The sequence below is a fragment of the Haliotis rubra genome, unplaced genomic scaffold (assembly GCF_003918875.1).
Source record: "Haliotis rubra isolate DU_JTF1 unplaced genomic scaffold, ASM391887v1 Scf37, whole genome shotgun sequence".
Taxonomy (NCBI): domain Eukaryota; kingdom Metazoa; phylum Mollusca; class Gastropoda; order Lepetellida; family Haliotidae; genus Haliotis; species Haliotis rubra.
Genome location: NW_025767046.1, coordinates 1,537,741 through 1,561,828, shown reverse-complemented (window position 1 = coordinate 1,561,828; position 24,088 = coordinate 1,537,741). Strand labels below are relative to the sequence as shown.

The window sequence follows — 24,088 nt, the reverse complement described above, 5'->3', positions numbered from 1 at the left end:
GTGATAATTCAATGATTCCCCATCGCTTGTCAATAATGACGACTCTCCAGGACCCCTGCATTGTCATCAGTTTTTAAAAGGATGTTCTACTGAAAGGCCAGTTTGGGGAAAAAAAGTACAAAGATTTATTTGTAGTTTGAGTTGTGGGAATGATTTGTGCAGGGATGGCTTGCTTAGTCGGCTAAACGTATTGACCAGCTCGTAGCAGGACAAACACAGTGTGCAGTTGAGAGGTATTTCTGGTAACAGTGGCAGTACAAATCTAGCCGAAACGGTAGGATTCTGCAAAGTTACTGCAGGAGGTGTTGATGAGTTTTTGAGAGGATTTTCCAGCTGGTTGTTGTTTTGGTAGTCGCACTGACATGAGTTGAAAATCGGTCCGGCACCATGGATCGCAGGTCACCGTTTCGGCGCCTCAGCTTCTTGTCTGGAGACGTAAGACCCAAAACTACCGCTGGTTGGTAAGTTGCAAATGTAATTGAAGGCATGCTGTTGAGTGATTTGTGTTTTTCTTCTGGTTTTCTTTCTGTTTGAATACATTTGGTCACAAAGCTTTTTAACTGATTAGTTGTTTTAGGTCTTTGGCTGTGGTAGATGGCATTATTAGAAGAATGTCATTGTCATACTCAAAAGAGATTATCATTTTAATGGACACAAAATAAGTATTGTGGTACACTGTGCATTTGTATATGCTAATTTGTTATTGTGTAATTTCTGCATGAATTCAGCTTTAATGATGCAAAATTGTTTCATTTTCTCCAATAGGAAATCTGAGCATTGTCAGCTATGTCAGTCACCATTAGGTCTGGAAAACTCAAGCAAGGCTCGATTTAGTGCTTTGAAACTTGCACTTGTGCAACCCAGTATTACAAAGTGCAACCTAGTTATTAGTCTAACTTGCACCAGGCTAACTTTGAGTGAGTAAAGTTACTAAACTTCTCAATAAACATAATTCAATAGCATATTCTGTCATGACATATTGTAGTAAAAGCAGTGCAACTGGAATTTGGCTGGTGCAACTGGGTTTTTATTTTAGGTTGCATCGGGTGCAAGTAGGTTAACATATCTTAAATTGAGCCCTGTCAAGGGATAACTTAATGATAATAATAATAATAATAATAATAATATTGGCATTTATATTGCGCTGTCTCCATGCCATAAAGGTAGCATAGCCTCAAACGATGGTATTAGAGGCAGTTGTGTTCTTCACAATGGGCATGAGTTTTTTAGGTATACATGTACTGATTGAAATTGTGAGTTTTAAGGCTGGACTTAAAAGTCTCTAGAGATGGACTTGTGGATATTATTTGCTTATTTGATCCATGTGATGAGTGTAGGGTAGTTGCTTACATAATTTAATTAAGTATAAAACATTTTTTTAAATTAAGGGGTTCCCTTTGTGTTTGCTCCTGTTATAGTTCATTCTAGGGACCATATAACTTTCTGCCCTCATTATGACAAAGGCTCTGTTTCCTATATGCTGAATTTCAGACAATGAATGTTTGTAAATTTCTTAAAAACACCCTGCTTGTCATGATGATGTAGTGTTGGGGCAGACAATTACAGTTAGAGTTGTAATGATAGAAACAATCGGTAGTATTCAGAACGAGGCATCAAAGACAAGGTCCTTGTCATCACCACTCTCTCTCTCTCTCTCTCTCTCTCTCTCTTTCTCTCTCCCTTTCTCCCTCCTCTATCTCTCCCTCCCTCCCCTCTCTCTTCTCTCCTCCTCCCCCTCTCTTTCTCTCCCTCCCTCTCTCCATCCCTTCCTTTCTCTCCCCACTCTCTTTCCCTCCCTCCCTGCCTCCCTCCCCCTCTCTCTCTTCCCAGACCCCGTCCAAACGAAACAAAAAGAAACAACATCAACTCTCTCTCTCACTCTCTCACTGTCTGTCTGTCTTTCTGCGCATGGAGAGGGTTATTGCACCCAGTGCTACTTGTCTATGAGGGCTACCGTCACAGTATTAGTACATGTCCTCAGTACAGTTTATCTATTCCGGACTAGTGGACAGCTTCAAAGGCTGTGGTTATGCTGGTCAGCTTTAAGGTATGTAGGAATGATAATTGTTACAATCACATTGCCAGCTTATCATGTGTTATACATGTTAGTTTATACATATTTAAGTACATTATGTATGGTGAAACCACATATGTGTGATGTGGTGGAGGTCATTGACACGTGTCATTTAGACTTTGGGATCGAGTGTTTAATTGTTAAAATGGACAGTTAAACCCTGAGGGGCAGAGGGGCGCTAGACTGACCATTTCAACAATTACCATATATTACCGCAGATAAGCCGATCTCATAGATAAGCCGACCCCCTAACTTGACCCTTAAAATCAATATCATAATGCTATGTTTCGTACATAAGCCAACCCCCGCGATGGGTCACTGGTCACGAGAAAAAAAGTTTGATGAAAGTGTTACCCATAGATAAGCCGACCCCCTAACTTGACCCTTAAAATCAGTATCATAATGCTACATTTCGTACATAAGCCGACCCCTGGTCACTGGTCTCGAGAAAATCCTGTCACACAGCCATCTCACTTAGTTTCAACTTGGACTATGGAAAGGTTAACCTTGGTCAAGTAAGCAATTACAGTAATTTACACAATTCATGTACAACCCATCTGAGTGCATACATCTACATATACCACTCACACTTTGCTAAGGATAAAAAAATTTCACAACTTTACTTAAACGTAGATTTATAATTTGAAATTGTATCCATTTAAAACTGGATAAATAATAATATGGAAACCCCACTTTAGGCAAACAGTCACTTTAATCTAACCTTATGCACTTGAGACATTAGTAACTATAAAAATGCTTTTCATGGCACCAATCAACCAATTTGCAAATCATGGAATGAGTCATTGACAAGTACACAACACCTGTCAATAGCAGGTATGGGTTCCACAAGATGAAATGCCACACTAAAACCTAGGATCCATGCTTACAATAAGCTTAGATATTTAAATTTGCACATCATACTTCATAGTTTTCTGTTGAATCCAGGATTTTGATCCTTAGCAAAGTGTGAATAGTATATTACAGGGTTTTACCTCGACTCACTGCCATGGCTGCCCTGGAGATCCCTACATATTAGTTTAAAGGGTCCTGTGAAGTAACAGTGTAGAGAACTGTATGTTTTGATAATATCTTTGGAGCCTGGAATAAATCATTGATCATGTAGACTGATGGATGAAATGATACCTGTAACTGCTCTGAAAGAAACAACCAAACACATAGCAAAGTCATAGATGAGTTGTGGGTACAGTGAATAATATTGTGCGTCCCTCTGGATGCAAAGGATGTTTTTTTCTGCGTCCAATCTCTACATTTGTGCGTACTGAATGCATATTTGCGGTTGCGTAAAACCCTGATATTAGTATATTAGTTAATATAGTATGCAAACATAGGCAAACTTAGGCAAACATAGTCAAGATCAAGAAAAGTATGATATTACAACAAATTATACCAACTCAGGCATATAATAAAGTAATTAATGACATACTGCATAAATCATAAATATCACCATATTTATTGATTAATTATTCATTTATATGTTATTAAGCATTGTCATTGAGTTCCATGTCTGTGAGTTCCATGTAAAATATGTCCCTTGTCGCCCTGCAGGAGGCTTCATCTGTTAGCTGTTGGTAGACCTTACCTATTCCTGTCCTGCTGGCAACACACAGTTTTGTGAAACTGTTCACTGATGACGTCACTGAAATAAGGACTTTAGCCAAGTAGTTTTTAACTCAAATTTCAGGTTGTAATATCTTGCCAAAGACAAAGCAGTCATTGATTAATATTGTTTGCCTATAGTACAAGACAAGTAGAGTGTTAGTATAAGGTTTCACAATGTATGCATATATCCAAGTAAACCTGTATGTAAATACATTTATTGTATTTTGTGAAGCATGTATACACACCGGTATATGTACACTTGATGCGACACTGATCATATTGAACCCATGAAGATCCAGGTTAGAATTGATCTTCAGTAACCCATGCTTGTCATAAGAGGCGACTAACGGCATCGGGTGGTCAGGCTCACCGACTTGGTTGACACATGTCCTCATATCCCAGTTATGTAGAACGATGCTCATACTGTTGATCACTGGATTGTCTGGTCCAGACTCAATTATTTACAGACTGCTGCCATATGGCTGGAATATTACTGTGCACGACGTACAACTAAACTCACTCAGTCACTCACTGATCAAATTGATTGATGTCCTTTTTAGATGCACTGAGATTACCATGATTGTTGGATACTGTTGTAGTGAAGACAAATGTAGAACTGTCTTCAATGTTTTCTGTATTAATGGTGGTACTGAGATTACCATGATTGTTGGATACTGTCGTAGTGAAGACAAATGTAGAACTGTCTTCAATGTTTTCTGTATTAATGGTGGTACTGAGATTACCATGATTGTTGGATACTGTCGTAGTGAAGACAAATGTAGAACTGTCTTCAATGTTTTCTGTATTAATGGTGGTACTGAGATTACCATGATTGTTGGATACTGTCAAATGTAGAACTGTCTTCAGTGAAGACAAATGTAGAACTGTCTTCTTCAATGTTTTCTGTATTAATGGTGGTACTGAGATTACCATGATTGTTGGATACTGTCGTAGTGAAGACAAATGTAGAACTGTCTTCAATGTTTTCTGTATTAATGGTGGTACTGAGATTACCATGATTGTTGGATACTGTCGTAGTGAAGACAAATGTAGAACTGTCTTCAATGTTTTCTGTATTAATGGTGGTACTGAGATTACCATGATTGTTGAACTGTCTGAAGACAAATGTAGAACTGTCTTCAATGTTTTCTGTATTAATTACCATGATTGTGGTACTGAGATTACCATGATTGTTGGATTACCATGATTGTTGGATACTGTCGTAGTAATGTTTTCTGTATTAATGGTGGTAAGACAAATGTAGAACTGTCTTCAATGTCTTCAATGTTTTGTATTAATGTGAGATTACCATGATTGTTGGAACTGGTGAACTGTCTTCAATGTTTTCTGTATTAATGGTGGTACTGAGATTACCATGATTGTTGGATACTGTCGTAGTGAAGACAAATGTAGAACTGTCTTCAATGTTTTCTGTATTAATGGTGATATTGAGATTACCATGATTGTTGGATACTGTCGTAGTGAAGACAAATGTAGAACTGTCTTCAATGTTTTCTGTATTAATGGTGGTACTGAGATTACCATGATTGTTGGATACTGTTACCATGATTGTAGTGAAGACAAATGTAGAACTGTCTTCAATGTTTTCTGTATTAATGGTGATACTGAGATTACCATGATTGTTGGATACTGTCGTAGTGAAGACAAATGTAGAACTGTCTTCAATGTTTTCTGTATTAATGGTGATACTGAGATTACCATGATTGTTGGATACTGTCGTAGGAAGTCTTCAATGTTTTCTGTATTAATGGTGATACTGAGATTAACCATGTTTTCTGCATTAATGGTGGTACTTGAGATTACTGTTGGATACTGTTACCATGTTGTTGGATACTGTGAAGACAAATGTAGAACTGTCTTCAATGTTTTCTGTATTAATGGTGGTACTGAGATTACCATGATTGTTGGATACTGTCGTAGTGAAGACAAATGTAGAACTGTCTTCAATGTTTTCTGTATTAATGGTGATATTGAGATTACCATGATTGTTGGATACTGTCGTAGTGAAGACTAATTTAGAATTGAACGCAATATTTTTGCATTTATAGAGATATAACGCAAGAATGGCCTGCATACTATGTCTGGTTCAGGATTATGTTCCAAAAGCCTTCAAGCTAAAAGAATGGACCTTGCATTAGCAACTTGACAAAATGATGAAAATATACTATATAGCCTTTATCCTGTTGTAGGTTGTTTCTAGCAAAATGTCAATGACCCTTTCATTTCTGTTGCACATTTTCTCCAGGCGTATAACTTAACCTTCAGTTTGCAGAATTTCTGACGCTGCTTAGCCATCCTGCCATATGGCGCCATAAAGATTGTGGGTGATTTCAAATATTCAAGGTTTCATTAAACAGGGATTCATAAGCCAATATCTTGCACAGTTATTCATAAGAAAATATGTAATATAAAAGATTATTATCTACAAAATATCTTGGAATTTTCAAAAGCAAATTAGGTTAAAACAGAAGCAAACAAAACTTCTTGAATTTACTAAATGATGTGATTCAAAGTTAAATGTGTGAGTTGGTGTGAGGAAAACATATTTTTATGTTTCATTCAGTCCATGTTGGTTTCAAATTACAAACTTGAAAACAGGGTTTCCAGGAGAAGTAAGTCCCTACCTCCCTTCGGCATGTGCAAATCACATCATAGATAATTTTGTCAGTTCAGTTTGAACCATGGAGAGTCTTCAAGTGTTTATACTACTTGTGTCTTTTTCTATCTGATCCTGGTCAAATTTCCCTGACAAGAGGGTTGAGGAGATTCATTTTATCCATGCAGTTTTGTTTGTTGTTTTACGCCGGGGGCGGTGGGGTAGCCTAATGGTTAAAGCGTTGACTCGTCATGCCGAAGACCCGGGTTCGAATCCCCACATGGGCACAATGTGTGAAGCCCATTTCTGGTATCCCCCGCCGTGATGCTGCTGGAATATTGCTAAAAGCGGCGTAAATCCAAACTCAGTCAGTCAGTCAGTGTTTTACGCCGCATTCAGCAATATTCCAGCTGTGTGGCAGCTGCCTTTAAATAATTGAGTCTGGACCAGACAATGCAGTGATCAACAGCATGAACGTCGATCTACACAACTGGAATATGCTGACATGTGTCAACCACGTCAATGAGCCTACAAACATGTGTTGCTGAAGACCAATTTTAACCCAGATCTACAGTTTAGGACCTTCCCTAGTCTGACAAGCTCTGGTTTGTGATGTCCAGACTCCAAATCCACAATTTACAGGCCACTATCATATAGTTAAACAAGCCGGCGTTATGTGGCTCATCCCCTGTAGCACTCAAACAAATATGTAAGGCCCGTGAGGTATGTGATGAGCTGGCTAATAGAGTCATGTAAAAGTCGTGCAGGCAATAATCAAGTCAGTGATGTCTGGGTAGAAATCATTCTGCTGGGGGTAAGTTATTGGCTATAGTGATAATCTCTTAAATTCCTTTTGATGAATTATCACCTGTTTGCTTCATCTCATAGCAGCTGCTTGTAGGAAGGCTAACTATAGACAAGGCTAACTATAGACAAGGCTAACTTTTTTGGGCATTCCTCTTCAACTTAATTGTGAAAATGTGGACATCCTCAAACATGATTTTGAAAACCCATTACGAAAAAGAAAGTACAACATTAGCTATATTAGAGTGAGTGAGTGAGTATGGTTTTACGCCACTTTTAGCAATATTCCAGCAACACCACGATGGGTGAAACCAGAAATGCTATATTAAAGCTATATTAAATATGTAGCAACACCAAGACACAAAAACACAACTTTATTAAGATTAGGTCTTAGATCACACTACTACTAAACACTAACAAGATGCTGACATTAGTCAATCAGAAAGCAGCTTTCCTGAGCAAACTTAACAAATGATGTTCTGGAAAGTCCAATGGATGGCTGAGATTATATTGCAGTATGTCCTACTGGCAATGGAAAGTCATTGCAAATGTTTATCCCATTGAAGCACAAGACAGACGATGATTGAATCATTTATACAGCCCGGAGTTGTTGTTAGTAATGGTAACCATTTTGAGGTTTTGGAAACACATTCCGACTGTCACTTTCCCCAATCTGGTAAGCCAAGATCTGATTGGTCGTTCTGACTTGCCCTGTCATGGGATGTCTTCAGATGTTTGTTTAGTGTTAGCAAGAACTAAGATCTGCTGAGATTGCCAACAGTCTTTCTCTATTTTATGTCATTTTGCTTGTGATAGTGATCATGGTGATGTTCTGTTTCAGAGTAAAATGGGGGGCGATGGCGTAGCCTAATGGTTAAAGTGTCATGCCGAAAGCCCGGGGTCAATTCCCCACATGGGTACAATGTGTGAAGCCCGTTTCTCATGTCCCCCGCCGTGATATTGCTGGAATATTGCTAAAAGCTGCATAAAACTAAACTTACTCACTCACATGATGCTCAGTACCATAAAATGCTTTATTACTCATATGGGCTAGGATACACAGGTGATTATTTTTGTGATAATCGCACTTGTGATCCAGAAACAACAGCAGTCCATCAATAAATTGTTGTCAAACCCTTGTAACTCCACCGCTCTGTCCACTTATCCTCAGCCTCAGATTGCCACCGTGACGTCACATTCTTTGTCGCATGCCGTAAATCTTCATTCTGTACATACACTATTCTCAGGTCCAATTTATGGTAGTGTATTCCACTTCAACATCTCTGAATAACTCCTCTGTCAGTCGACCATCTGTTCCAAAGAGGCGATTCTTCCCATTGACTCTGATTCCGACTAGAGTTATCCTTCTTGGAACTGCTGTATTCTACTGGGACCAACGACGTGACTGTAACACGCCTTCCACAGAACAAAATGTTGTTTAATCTTCAAACTTGTTGAGTTTCTTGACAGAAAACTTTTTCTAGATGTATTCGTGGGATGGTTGTTTTTAAGATTTCCAAACTTTTAATAGTACACTTTCCCAAAAATTGACAGGTTTTTGCCAAAGTTTCAACACTACACCATCACCCGTCACTAGACACCCGTCAGTCATGAATGAACAATGTTCCGTCGCAATGACTTTATCAAATAATGGTTTAGCTGTTGTTCAATGATATATTTAAAAGATTCATTTTATCATATTAACAAATGTTAATTAATTATTCCAGACAAAATATTTTTTGTTGTATTTTAATTGATTTTACTAGGTACTTTTTTCCATAGCGTAGTTATGTTATTACCGCTGGAGAAGTTAGGTTAAATACGCGCATGAATACAAATCAGCTGTTTGAGGTCACAAGTCCTGTCTCCAGGTGGTTTTTATTTCGTGGTTCTTTTTAAATTACATTATGGGTAATAAATAGAATAACCAGCTTGGTACAGTGATTACGGGAAATATGCCCTCGTTAAAATAATGTTCAGTGCCTCGACAAGGCTTGGCACTGTGAACATTATTTCAACTCGGGCATATTTCCTGTAATCACTCGTACCTCGTTGGTTATTCTCTAAATTTACAGTTGGACGATTCAGTTCTTCAGTATTTCAGTACTTTGAGGGAGTGAGTTTTGGTTTTACGCCGCTTTTAGCAATATTCCAGCAAATTCACGGCGGGGATACCATAAATGGGCTTCACACACTGTACCCATGTGGGGAATCGAACCGGGTCTTTGGCATGACGAGTGAACACTTTAACCACTAGGCTTAAACCCACCGCCCCTTCAGTACTTTGAAGTTAAGGTGGTAGGACAGAGTGGTTAGGATGAGTTGAAAGTTTTTGGGAAGGGTGTTTTAGGCAGTGTTGTGGTTACAAGTTCAGATTGGGTGGTTGGGTGTGGGAGGTAGTTTGGATGAGTTAGAGATGCAAAAGAGTGAGTCCATGATCATATTAATCTGCACACATTAAACTGCTTGCATGATCGTCCCTTGCAAAACAGAAAATATATAATGTATTATGTCTCTCATCAAAAAGAATTTCCACTTACTAAGCCATTTTTGAAATAAGATTCGAAAGTGCCACATGTGAGTATATTTAGGAAATAATGCTAAAATGTTTAATTTAAAAAGAAATTAAAGTTGACTTTTTCTCAATTTCAAAGGTATTTTAACATTTTACTGAGACAAAGCAATACAGTAAATTATGCATTAAGAATCTTCCTCTCTATTGGTACTGCTATCCGAGTAATACAATAGTTATTGCTGTATTAACACACATTAAAAAAATATGAATTTTTTATTGACATTTGCAGTCAACCTGGGTCCAAATATCTGCCTTGGAGCAAATAATCACTGATAATGTTATTCTATTTCTAGTTAGAGACTTATATAGATGAAAATATATAGAGACATTTTGTAACATGAAGTTGACGTGAAGCTTACCAGATGACTCAATGTTTAAATCCATCCATGGTATAAGTGTGTCTGTTTGTACAGTAAACAACCATTTTCAGCTCGGTAAACATGTTTCATATATACGGATCCATACTTAGGGTTTTAAAATCAACATGCCATCAAAATACTGGTCACATATGCATGCAAACATCAGGGACCGTGCTCCCAAGTCGTGAGATTTATGAGCGCTCAAACCTGTGGGAATTCTTGGTTAGAATAGGTCCCTAGCAGTCTGTGATTGTCATGCGATGTGTGAAGAAATGGTCAGTTTTGTTTTGTTTTGTTTAAAGCTTTTTCATCAATATTCCAGCTATATGACAGTGTCCTGTGAATAATCGGTTATCTGGCCAAGACTTGAGTATTTGTGGACTAACATCATAAAGCCTGTATATTTCTGAGTGGTTAGGTAACATGAAATTCTTCAAAGGCATTTACAAGTTGGTGTAGTAATACAAGACAAATCTTATGGATAACAACTTCTTGATTTACTTTTCACAACATTTCTGGGCTAGTTCATGCCCCTTCATCAGGTATCCACGTTGTGAAAAATAAATTCAGAAGTTGTCCGTATGATTTGTCTTGGTTGGGTACCAAATACTAATACCAAGGTGTAGATACAGTAAGGTTCAGTTATTACAAATTGAAGGTGAGGTGAGGTGAGGAGAAATTGGGTTTAACGTCAGTGCTTGAGAATATTTCGCTCATATGACGACGTGCATGCGTGTGTATGTGTAGGTGTGGCTGCTTGTACTAGCCAAGACTGAAGCTGGTTTTATAGTGCTAGCCCACTGAGATACCATGCCGCAGTGAAGCATGACTACCCCACTCAGACACAGTATAATGACTCCGAGCCGACCAGTCCTTGTTGTACCCATTAATGCCGAGCGCCAGGCAGGGACCAACAAGTACCATATTTTAACGTCTTTTGGTATGACGCGGTCGGGGATCGAACCCGCGACCTTCCGCTCTCTGGGCGGACACTCTAACCACTACGCCACGGAGGTGGTCTACAAATTGAAAGGGGCCACTAATTGTATATTTTATGCATTTTACATGTCTGAGACAAAAACATACTAATTTGTTATATCCACGTTTACATGATTAGCTACTTCTATACAAAATGTGAGCATTACAGAAGCCTTAGCAAGTCATTATACAGTTACATTAGCTATGGAAAACTGGACATGTGTGATATGTAAAAGTGAGCATTACAGAAGCCTTAGCAAGTCATTATACAGTTACATTAGCTATGGAAAACTGGACATGTGTGATATGTATTTCAGAATATGTCAGTCAGTTTATTGATTTTCTTCCCAAACCCAAGAGAAACATAATATAGCATCTATCTGGCACGTTATCTGTATTAGAAACAGAAGAAAACTGTGATGTTACTGTAAAATGTACAACTTTATTGTATTTTATGTGATAGCCACTAAATATCATGAGAATCTTTTATTTAAAATGAAACATAACCTTGTGTAGTCACTTATTGAAAACTTCTCTCCGACACCTGCCCACTGATATATGTCTTGGAGGAGACAAAAACACCTAGATCTTTACTCCCTCTTCCAATGCAAGTTTTCGAATGACTGTCTCATGTTCACATTACTACTCATGTCAGTTGAACATGGCAAATGCTTGAATCAATGAAAAGATGAAGAGATGGCAAGATGACATGTACCCCAGCTGAACAGGTAGTGCGCTGTATGTACTTAGTAATTGCATACTTGGGTCACCCCTGTCATTTTCATCCTTGAAGAAATCATAGACTTTGTAAATTATAGACTTTCATTTTCTCTCACTTTGTCAATCAGCAGTAATCACATGTCTCTGACGTCACTAACGCACGTGCATCTCGCTTTTCGTGCTGTTCCTTTAGTTGCCAATGCGCCCTTGTAACAAACTTGGAAAACGCACAAATAAATGATGACAGTTTCTTAAACAACTTTTATTTTTGTGACAAAAATTGTGATTTTTTTTTCAATAGTTGGTCTGTTGTTTTTATTGCAGTCCGCGTTGGTTTGATTCTATTATGTCTATTTGTTTTTGTGTTAGATTGCAATTCATCGGTATCATTTTGTCTCAAACGGACTGTAGTAGCAAACTCAGAGGTAACTTTAATTGAAATAAAACACATTTGTTTTGTGATAGACAGAATTATTACAATCTGAAAATAACCACACAAACAATTACACTGTAATGCTTCATGCTAAATAACACTGACTAGTGTTACTGGTACTCAAAAAGCAAAAAATTCCGAATCAAAACGAAACAACGATTTCTTGGAATAGCAACTTGATGATGCGAAGTGTAAAGGTAAGAATATACAAATATTATTGGTACTTGATCGAAATATTTACAAAAAGTATTTGGACTTTTTCTGCGTCCCTGTGGACGCACTAATAAATTTCGTTTCGTCTATTGTCAATTTTTATGCATATTGGATGCAGGAATTCATGTCCCGTAAATCCCTGATGCTTGTTTATCCAGGCACATCTAACCTACTTTAATATCCAGACTTACTCAAATATGCTAAAGAGAACTATCACTGCAATTGATGTAACACTTCTGTGTACATTACAGCTGTGAGATGAACCTATTGTGTGTTTTCCGGTGGCAATTTTGTTTCTACAACTATTATATTTGTTAAGACATGTGCAACAAACAGTCTGGAATACCAATAAATTCCAACTGAAGACACATTGTGTCCAGTCAGTGTATCTTAAACAGTTGCTGACTGGTGGTTCTATGACTGATTTCATTTATTAAAAAAATGGCTTCCCAGAAAAGTTGCCCTAAGCATTCAGACGGGTCAAAACAAATAAGATTATCTTACCTTCATGTGAAATACTTTCATTTCATTGGTCAATGATGCTCTAACAATTTTCCGTGTCACCCATCCCAGGAGGGTGACAACTGGAAAAAATGTTACCCGCTGCCACGGCAACTGCCAAGCACTCCGCTGGGAAGCTGAAGCGCTAACAATCGTATGACGTCATAATATGACGCATGCCGTGCCCGGAGTTCGAAAACCGTTAGATCAGCTGTTTTTGTGTTCACTTTGTACAGATTTATTTTACCGACTTTCACTGCTTTATTTAAGCTATTTTATACATTGAGTGGTTTGCACACTCAACTTAAACATAATTAACCATTTTTATAACAGTTTTAATCTTGTCAGAATATGGTTCACTGATTTTAAAAATCCAGTCGAGAGGCAGACGCCATTTTGTTTACATGTCATATGGTCGGCCGCTATCTTTAACATAAGATAACATGATATTTTGTACATTTAACATGGTGGTAAGATAAATATATATATTGTGACACCAAGGCAAAAATTTGGACATTCTGTTACTTGTGTATCTTATGGGTATTTATGGTCCCTCATTATGTACTTTGTATTTAATAACTGTAAATCAGAAATTTGGTTCTATTGTTTAACGCCGCACTCAGCAATATTCCAGCTATATGGCGGCGGCTGTCTGTAAATAATTGAGTCTGGACCAGACAATCCAGTGATCAACAACATGAGCATCAATCTACGCAATTGGGATACAATGACGTGTCAGCGATCCTGTTCATCCGATGCCGTTAGTCGCCTCTTACGACAAGCATGGGTTACTGAAGACCAATTCTAACCAGGATCTTCACGGGTGGGAAAACAGAAATGACTCATTTCTTCTGCCCTGCTACAAAGTCAAGTTGGGGATATTAAGGTTTGGGCTCAGTACGACATCACTGGAGATAAGCTTTATAAATAATCATTATGAAGACAAGCTTGACATTTTGCATATATCAGTAAGAGATGTGTATGTGATTGAGTTTCAAAATCATCATTGAAAATTTGTGTTTGACAATTGTATACAAAGCATACAACTAAAAGGGATGGCTTGAATCTACATCAAACTGTTGCCCTATACTATCAGCAAAACACCATAAAGTTATATGCTTCAGTATCCACTCACCAATTTCTGGAGTGTAGATCAAACAGTTAGTTATGGTCCTTGCTTGGAAAACCATCATCAATAATTTCTAGTTTACAGAGTTACGGCTCTTGCCTTATGTTTTTGGACAAAGCGCACTGGGCCCCAAGTGGCACAGATATTGTGGGAAACAGCTATTGATAGAGAAGTGACATTTGTATACATCAGTTGGGGATAAATATGTGATCAAGGTTGAAAATCATCATACAAAATTTATCTTTGACAGAGTTCTGGCCACTATTTACTCTTTTGAACACGGCGCATATTTCTCAGAAACCAATCAAGATAACATTGGAATATGTCATTAAGTGATGAATATGTTATGAAGTTTGTAAAATATTAATTCCTAAGGCAGTTTTCAGAGTTACAGCCCTTGTCTGGGGTTTTTAAAGCTTAAATTAGAGTGTAGAGTAAGAACAGAACGTATATACCTCTTGTCATATCTCTGGAAACTCTGTATATATGTCAGGCAAGTGTTGAAGTGATGCCTTTGATGTTGTATTTGTTGGGGTTTTATCTTTTGCTTTTCCAGTGCAACAACTTGAGATTATGGTGTGGTATTTTTATTGGATGTTTATGAGGCTCCGTTCAACAGACTACCATGGCAACTGTTCTGTGATAATGATGCATAAGTCGATGATAAAACTCAATTCAGGCTTTTGTTTTTATAACACATTAAACAGATGAAAATATCATGTTGTTGACTGTCAGATGCCATGATCTACCATTTCAAGGGAATTACCAACTTATTTGGATCACTGATACAGGTTAGGGTGGGTAATATTACCTTGGGTACCCGGGTATCAGTTTTATACTTGTCACTGTCCTTGTACTAGTATTGCTGTTATTGCTGTTTTATTCATTTTCACCTTTGTCACCTTTGTGGTAACTAACCACTTTAATCCTGAGCATTTTCATTGTCTGTGTTTGTGGGTCCCCATATGGGGATTTTGGTGAGAATCGGTCCCCTGAGTACTGCAGGCTGTCACAAGTAACAGAGCTGACAAAACTGGGGATTTGGTGGCATGTGTGTCATCATCCCGGACAGACTAACAACTAGTGTCTGAAATTAACATATTTTACATAAAAAATTTGTAGTAAAAAAATTATAATATAATGTAAAGGAGCCCTGAGACTTTCTTCACTGAAGCTTTGGAAATCTATACTTGCCACATTTTCTAGACTTGCGTGGGCTTTCTTGTATATATTAGCTTCAGGATCTGTATGACAGACTACATTCGGGACAGGATAGACAATTATAGCACATATTCAAGTTTCAGATAGACACACGTAATTCATAATCTGAGTCTCATGCACATCTGCAACCAAAGTCAGAACTGAACTTCCGGTATTTAGTGTGTATTTCGTTTACATGGTATTTCCATGGGACTAGTCGATACTTCCAATGTAATTTGATATAGAAACTTGACTTCCTATGTTGAATATGGTGATGTTCAGTGATATGTTTTTGTACATGACTACTATGTATCCAGATATGAAGCTTCTTTGTGTTATAGGGGCGGTGGGGTAGCCTAGTGGTTAAAGCGTTGGCTCGTCACGCCGAAGACCCGGGTTCGAATCCCCACATGGGTACATTGTGTGAAGCCCATTTCTGGTGTCCCCTGCTGTGATGTTGCTGGAATATTGCTAAAAGCGGCGTAAAACCAAACTCAGTCAGTCACTCAATCTTTGTTATATATCGATTTCCCCCACATGGGTACAATGTGTGAAGCCCATATCCCAGAATATTTCAGGCATCCTTTGGAGATATCTATGTATGAAGTTGATCTCATTTTGGGGGCGTTGGGGTAGCCCAGTGGTTAAAGTGTTCGCTCATTACACTGAAGACCTGGGTTCGATTCCCCATATGGGTACAATGTGTGAAGACCATTTCTAGTGTCCCCCTGCCATGATATTGCTGGAATATTGCTACAAGTGGGGCAAAACTATACTCACTCACTCTTTGTGTTATAGGACCGCCTCCATGGTGTAGTGGTTAGAGCGTCCGCCCGGAGAGCAGAATGTCGCGGGTTCAATCCCCGACCGAGTCATACCAAAAGAATTTAAAATATGGTACTTGTTGGTCCCTGCCTGGCGTTTGGCATTAATAAGTACAACAAGGACTGGTCGGCTCGGAGTCAGTATAATGTGTCTGAGTGGGGTATTCATGCTTCTCTGCGGCATGTAATCTCAGTGGGCTTGCACTATAAAACCAGCTTCAGTCTGGGCTAGTACAAGCAGCCGCACATACACGTACACGCGCATGCACGTCGTCATATGAGTGAAATATTCTCAAGCACATCGTTAAACCCAATTTCTCCTCACCACACCTTTGTGTTATAGTATATTGTTTGACAGTCTTATATGATGGCCATTTATGAATGGCTTATAAATATGTATTTTTGTCACAGCTGGTTAATGATTGAAAATATTTGTTACATACATTACCATGACTGTTAGAACTGGAGATATATAATATTCCTCCAAAAAAAGTACTGAACATGTTTTTGATCCATTTGAGTGCTGTTTACGAGGGTGATGACATGCTTGATGCATGGTATGATACATGCATTGTGTAGCTGGTCTTAGTGAAGGATGGATGTGAGGTGAGATCAAAGGGGTTTACTGTTGAGTGTGTTGTTGCTATACAGCGATGTTCATGCACATGCCAGTGTTCACGAATGGTGTTTCAGAGTAACAGAACAATGGGTCCTGTAAGTTTTAGATGTATGTCTGACCCACTAAAAATTCACAGGACACATAGAATACAAATTAAACACATGTTTCAGATTTAACATTTCTTATAATTTACACTGAAATTATTAACAAATGTAAAATTTATAAACAGCAAGCATGTGTGACATGTCACATATACCAACTTCAGTGAAAGTCATTGTGAAATATACAGTCAGACACTGGGGCTAGCGTGTTGTAGGCTTCCATCGGACCATTGGCAAATATGCTGGATTTGTCCGAAGGTCTGACACTATTCGTGAACACTGCATGCTAGTTGGCATTCCACTGAAGTGCCATGCTGCAGTTTTAACGTGATACCCCACTCTGACACAGTATTTTGATTTGAAGACAATCGGTTCCTGTTTTATCCCCATACTGTACTTGTACTGTGGTGTGGTACCAGTGGTTTCCAAGATGAAACTCCTAAATGGTGTGCTGGTTGGTGTGGGGAATTAGTTCAGCAAAAGCCACAAGAATTAAATTACAATTTTATTTACAGGAACAGAAAAGCAATGTCTTAGCACTCTTACACAGGGACACAAACCTCTGGGCTGAGGGCTGGAGCTAACAAGTGTTGGGGGTCTAAACCCTACTGCCTAACATCTTCATTTCTTATCTATTTAACTAAAACATGTACAATAGAAAGAATATGATTCGCTATTGTTATGTTGTAGGGTGTGCCCTACCATAAATAAATGAAATGACCAGACAGAGGGCACACAGGAAATTGACAAATGTTTTCAGATATTGAGCAGTCATGAATGAATTTACTTCAGCATGTGCAAACATCGAAGAGACTATGACATTTTAAAGTATTGTCATCAGATCTAAATTGATCAAGAAGTTTGTCAGGGGGCAGTTATAGGAGCAGACATGGTGCATAATATGGCGAACATGATAGGCTTAAAAATACTGAAAGGACATTGAACAGCAAACAAAAACACCTAATCATTCACAGTCTGTGATGATATAGCTGGACTACTGCTGACCAGGGGTTGAAAAATACCATTGCCCGATGCCCGGGTTGAGTGGAATTCTCCAGTCGGTCAAGTAAATTTCCACATTAAACTTTACCATGGTACAGTAGAGCCAAACTACTGAAATGTTTTGATATATATGTATTTTGATGATGAAATAGAAATGCAATTTGTACCAATTGATAAGGATTATTTGCAAAGAAACCAAATTGTTAATTGTGATCAAGTGAAATTAATATTTGGTCAAGTGGATTTTGAAAGTTTACTGGACTTGTGTCCAGTGGAGTTTTGAAAAAAATTTCAACCTCTGGCTGACTGCGCACAACATTCACCCACTCACATGTAGGCCATAGTGTTATACTGTCTTACATGTTTCCAGGCTGAAGCACTGCTGAATGTTAAATTAGCATCATGTCTTCCTGGCTTACTCCCTAGTGGGATATCTGGGCGGAATAGGTCCCAGTAGGCCATACTTGTAGGTAATTATAAGGAAATGGTCAGATATGCTGATCTGTAGATGCTAAGCAGATATTTTGTTTACGGGATATAAGGTGACTGACTGTAGAATTCTCTCTTTAAGACTAATCGGGTTATTGGCATAGATGGGTTTTTTTAACTTTATACTTGTTTGTTTATGCGAAACAATATGATGTCATTTTCTTACTGGTCACCAAGAAAAAGTTTGACGAAAGTGTTACTCGTAGATAAGCTGTTGCCCTTCCACAGCCTGCTTTTTTTTGGTCTTCAAAATTCGGCTTATCTACAGGAATATACGATACATATTATTTCCTGCTCCATTGATGATTGTGATGAATATTGGGTAATGAATACAATAACAAGTTAGCTGTTGATGCATTATTCATTATATTCATTTAAACAATGAGTGTTATTTTATCATGACAGTAACCAGTGACAACATTAAGATCAAATTAAACACATAGGAATGTTGACTACTATCTTGCTTGGCTTTGATATATTACTTTTAGCGTATCTCGCTTTGATAAATATTACGCAAATTCAACTGAAAACATTTTTAAACAAATTCATGAATATTCAAGTGATTGCAAATGTTGAATTGATAATGAATTGATAAGTGAATTGTTACAGCCCTACAGAACAATCTTGTGTACCGTATATTACTGTAAGTAAGCCGATCTCATATATAAGTGGACCCCCTAACTTGACCTTTCAAATCAGCATCAAAATGATAAGTTTCGTACATAAGACGACCCCCTGCGATGGGGTCTTAATCGTGGCCAACTCAGACCACAAGACAACTGGCAGTTGCAGATTACTGTAACTTTGGTCCGCATTATTCAGTACCTGAGGCCTTTCAGCTGGTTATCCTGGTAGTATCCCTTACACCCTGCAGGGCAGTGGGGTAGCCTAATGGTTAAAGCGTTTGCTTGTCACACTGAAGTCCCGGGTCGATTCCCCACATGGGTACAATATGTGAAGCCTATTTCTGATATTGCTGGAATATTGCTAAAAGTGGTGTAAAACTAAACTCACTCACTCAGCTCCGGGTTAGAATTGATCTTCAGTAACCCATGCTTGTTGTAAGAGGCGACTAACGGGATCGGGTGGTCAGGCTCGTTGAAATTGTTGACGCATGTCATCAGTTCCCAATTGCGCAGATCGATGCTCATGCTGTTGATCACAGGATTGCCTGGTCCAGACTCGATTATTTACAGACCGCCGCCATATAGCTGGAATATTGCTGAGTTTGGCGTAAAACTAAACTCACTCACTCACTCACTACAGCCTGCTACTAGCATATGTAACCCACTATACTTAAGATGGGTAGGTGCAAGGTTACAATACATCATGTCATCTCTACTTAGGTATAGGTAATACTTGAAATATCAATTATCAACTGAATTGGTGATAATTGTCATAAATAGTGTTGTAATGGGGGAAATAGCATACTGCCACCTGTAAAAAAGGTGGATCATGAAGGTGTGGTGGTAAGTTGGAGGCAAAGTTGGAGTTTGACAAGTTTGACTGTTTAGTGTTGTGTCATTAGAATCTGGGTCAAACATGGCTTAGTTATGGTGATGAATCAGGGTCTGTTGTAAGTTCAAGTTAAAGTGTGGGAGTTGTGAAAGTCTTAGTGGTAAGATTCTGTCCTCAACAGAATGATGGTTCTGTACAAATTGTGTCAAACATTCATGTCTTAATTTAGTAGCATGAGTGAGTGAGTGAGATTGGTTTCACACGGCTTTTAGCATTATTCAAGCAATATCTCGGCGGGGGACACCAGAAATGGGCTTCACACATTGTACCCATGTGGGGAATTGAACCCGGGCCTTCAGCCTGATGAGCGAACGCTTTGACCACTAGGCTACCCCACCGCCCCTTTACAATGGTAGCATGACAACATATGAACAATACATGATGTTGTATAGACTAATGTTTAGTCCCTGAATATATGTAAGTTTAATAGTAACAAACAAGCCCATTTAGATTGAAAAGGAGCCCCAGTGAGACAAGAGAACCTGAGGAAATCTAGACTTGCTTCATTTGGGGCTTTAGTATTGCAGGGAGGGCTAAGCATTGGGAAAAATAATGTGAGACAGACTAGATGTTGTGCTGTATCAGCACCTATGGTGTCATCATTCTGTATCATAATCTGTATCATATTGTTAAATCTCAGGCAATACTTATCTGTAGTATCTGCAAGAACACATTGTTCACTGGTCACGAGGCGGGCATGGGTTGATGTACCCATTCGGGCTCAGGGAACATAAACAAACATCGAAGGTACATCAACCCATGGGCCCCAAGGGAACAGTGAACAACATATTTATCTTACCGAACACCTTAATGTTAATTTTGAATTGTTTGAAGCACGGGTACAAATCTTTTTGTAGCCATCACTAGATTTTGCTGACAAGAAAAACAGATTTAGAGTTATCTCCCTTCCATCGATTTGCATTTGCAAAACAACGGTAATTTCCGTACATCATACGGGATTCGATGTTATTCGTGATACAGAATTACTACCACGAAGTACCAAATGAGTTGCCATTGACAGCGGGGTACATAGAAAATAATAGAAGAGTGCTCAGCCAATCAGAAAGCGACATTTATGTGTGAGGTAAGATAATGCTCCATGTTCCCCTCACTCCCTGCTGACTCACTAGCTTCAGCATTACTTTATAAGTTCTCCCTAATCCAGGTTGATGAGTGGTTAGTGCTCTTATTCCATTTAATGTGGTAATCTGTAGGATAATGCCTTCTAAGGGAATAAGTCCATCAGCTAATTTCAAATAGACGATTGATCATTACACAGAGTGATAATCTTGCTCTGTAATTGAGGTTGCAAATAAGAGTGCTGTCAGCAAGTCCTTCTTTATAGCACGTAATCACAGTGATTGGCTGGTCATTAGCCAGGAGATTGTGTCTCATCCTGGAGGTAGTCTGTCGGTGCCTGGAGCTAATGTCTTCACTTGGTGGTAGAAGCGACGTCTTTCAAATAGGAAATTGGGCACCAGTGTTTTTCGTTGGACTAGCAGAGTAGCTGTAGTGGGGTTTAATCTATATAAGTAATTGCTTTCTGTTCGATCGATAGGGGATGATAGTGTTTTATGATTAGATTTGTGCAGGTATGAGTGGTCCTGCCATTTGAACAGGTATCAAATTATAGGTTAAGATAGTTTTTTACCTTTTTTAGCATGTTACGTGTAAAAGAATGAACTCATGTAATTGAGAGAATTGGTTCGAAAATGAAGTCCCAAGATTAACCCAGTTTGTTGTGATCCAGATGTATAGGGACTGTTGGGTTTCTGTAGTCCTGTCTGAAAGTTACCAGTCTAGGAATATCTGCACTTCATCACTGTTCACTAGGATTGGGTATTGGCCGAGGAATTCCATTGCACTATATTGCCATGCAAATATCTGTACTGGCACATGTAGTGTACTGATAATGTATCTGGAGCTTTACTGGTCGACAGTAATTGACACTGATTGTACTTGCAGATCCTATTTTCTACTTACTCAAATGCTACTCAGGATGGTCAGTCACCAGTGAGTCACCACCATTTTGTAGTCATGGATACAGGGAGTATTACTACGTGAGATAAAAAATGTATGAAATATTCCATTTTGTCAATCATTTTAATGGGAAATATCATTTGTGAATGAATTTCTGCGTAGATGTTAGCCTGAATGATACAGAGACTGTAAACTCTGGTTATAATGACATCAAGGGGACCACTACTTCAGTGTGCGAAATTTATGCTGCTCCTGCGGTCCCTGGCAAGTAAATATTCATCAGGACCACTAAATGATAAGTGTGCAGTGGTCCTGGTGCCCAGTGAATTTTGTATTGATAGCTAGGTAAATCTACAAATATTATTTTGGACCAGTAAAGTACAGACTTATATGACATGACCCTATTTCAAAATCAAGTGAACCCAAGGATCCTTGGCATTCATGGCTTTTCTCCCTCGTTCATTCTCCAAGGGTTCAGCCTGACAAACACATCTGCCGTCCCAGCCAGACACATTTACCAGGCCATTGCCCAGTTCCTTACACAGAATGATGGTGCTGTCATTAGACCTGATTTGGTATCCATCATTTTGAAACAATTTTTAATCAAGCGTTACAATTTCAGTTTTGCCCATCATTAGTGCAATCATAACCATTCATCATTCATCACCTCCTTAAGTTTTACTGCGATTATGCATATACAAATATTAAGAGGTACAACAGTTGTGTTTTCTCAGTCACAATGCCAAGCTGTCTTTACCAAAGACAGGGGCAGAAATATCACTGCTAAATCTGTTTTCCTGAATAGTTTTTTATGTTAAGGCCAGACCTATTCTATTTCTTGTTTTACGGATCCGCCTGTCATATTTTTTCAAGAATAAGAAAGAAAATATGAATTAATTTTCCCCTCTCAAAAAGTAAAATCCTTATGTTTTTGTGGGCCAAAAATGTAAACTTACAAGAAAATGGTTTTTAGATTGTTTTTTGCCCCATATACACTTCATAAATTGCCAAAAGTAAAATACTTCGAGTATTTAGAAGGAATATTACTTTGACTGGTGATTTTATTTTTATTTTTGTTCCCTCCTGCCTTTAGCTTTTCTGAGGACAAAAATCCATAAAACAAGAAATAAAATTGGTCTGGCCTAAACAGATATTCCAAATCTAAGCAAACAAACATTGGACCCTGCACCAACAGACGTTTGTCTTTGGAGTCTCATATATTTTAATAATATTTTGTTAATGTATGCCAAACATTGAACTTTGTCCTTTATTCTGCTTGCACTGCATGTACCTCCAGATTAACACAGATGCTGTTGGTTCATCTGTGCTGAATTGGACAGTTAAAAGTAATACTTTCATGAACTGTTCACTTTATATGCGTGTGTGTTTTTCATAGGATTCTTGTACTTGCCTGTCTTCAAAGACATTTAGTCAATGGTAGCTGTTTTGTATTGCAATGAAAAGGAAGCTATGAAAACGCTATGGTTCTTGTCTGCTTCCTTCGGTTCATTCAGCTGTACCAAATTAGTGGTGTTCCGATTAATTGAAATAATCCAAGATTGGTCGCAGTGACCAAACTACCAAGCAATTGATAACATTTTCTCATAATCAAACATAAACGATTTTGGAACTACTGTTTTAGTCTTTGCAGTACTTGACAATTGAACATATCTTAGAAGTTGTCAAGGCCTGAAAATGTGTTTAATTCTTAGAAAACTCACTTCACTAACTGAAAAGCCATGACTGAATATTTTTTTAAGACTCCAGGAAGTTTATGTTCATGATATATTAGTCATCACTTTGAAATAGCAAGTGGCATCATGTTATTCATATCTGCAATAACAACCTGGACAGGAAAATCTGAAAAATGACCATATTTTTTCGATGATTGACTCGTTGGTAATGAAGCAATCATCAATTGTGAGATTTCAACCAATTCCTAACACTAACCAATATGTCGCAATAAAGTATCATTACTCATCCTCTATTTAGTACTTAACACTCCAGCTGGATAAGTCCTTTAAGATTTTGAATCGACCCCGCAATAAGGTAAATTAAGTTTGTGCAGTTAATGTTTTTGTTTTCTCAGGTTTGTTTCTTGCATTCCAGCCCAGCAAGTGATCTGAACCTGAATGCCTGCCTGGAAGATGTCGGGATCGCCCTCAAGCTCTTCCTCAACAACAAGTTCACAGAGGCGAAGGAGAGGATGCAACCTCAGTGAGTTCATAATGCATGTTCATGCAATAGATCATACAGGTTCTCTCATATACAGTCTATTTCTGGTGCCACAATTCACTGTGCAGAGTTTTGTCCCTTTGAGGTGCCAGAATTC

The 24,088-nt window shown here is 38.3% G+C and overlaps 1 protein-coding gene across 1 annotated transcript in view; it reads left to right on the top strand.

Moving 5' to 3' along the window:
• The window catches only part of LOC124285875 (tetratricopeptide repeat protein 39B-like), an 86,103-nt gene that overhangs the window by 21,757 nt on the left and 40,258 nt on the right, over positions 1-24,088 (top strand). The window contains exon 3 of the mRNA XM_046722155.1: positions 23,866-23,973. Coding sequence (XP_046578111.1) covers positions 23,866-23,973 — 108 coding nt within the window. The remainder of the gene's footprint in view (positions 1-23,865; positions 23,974-24,088) is intronic.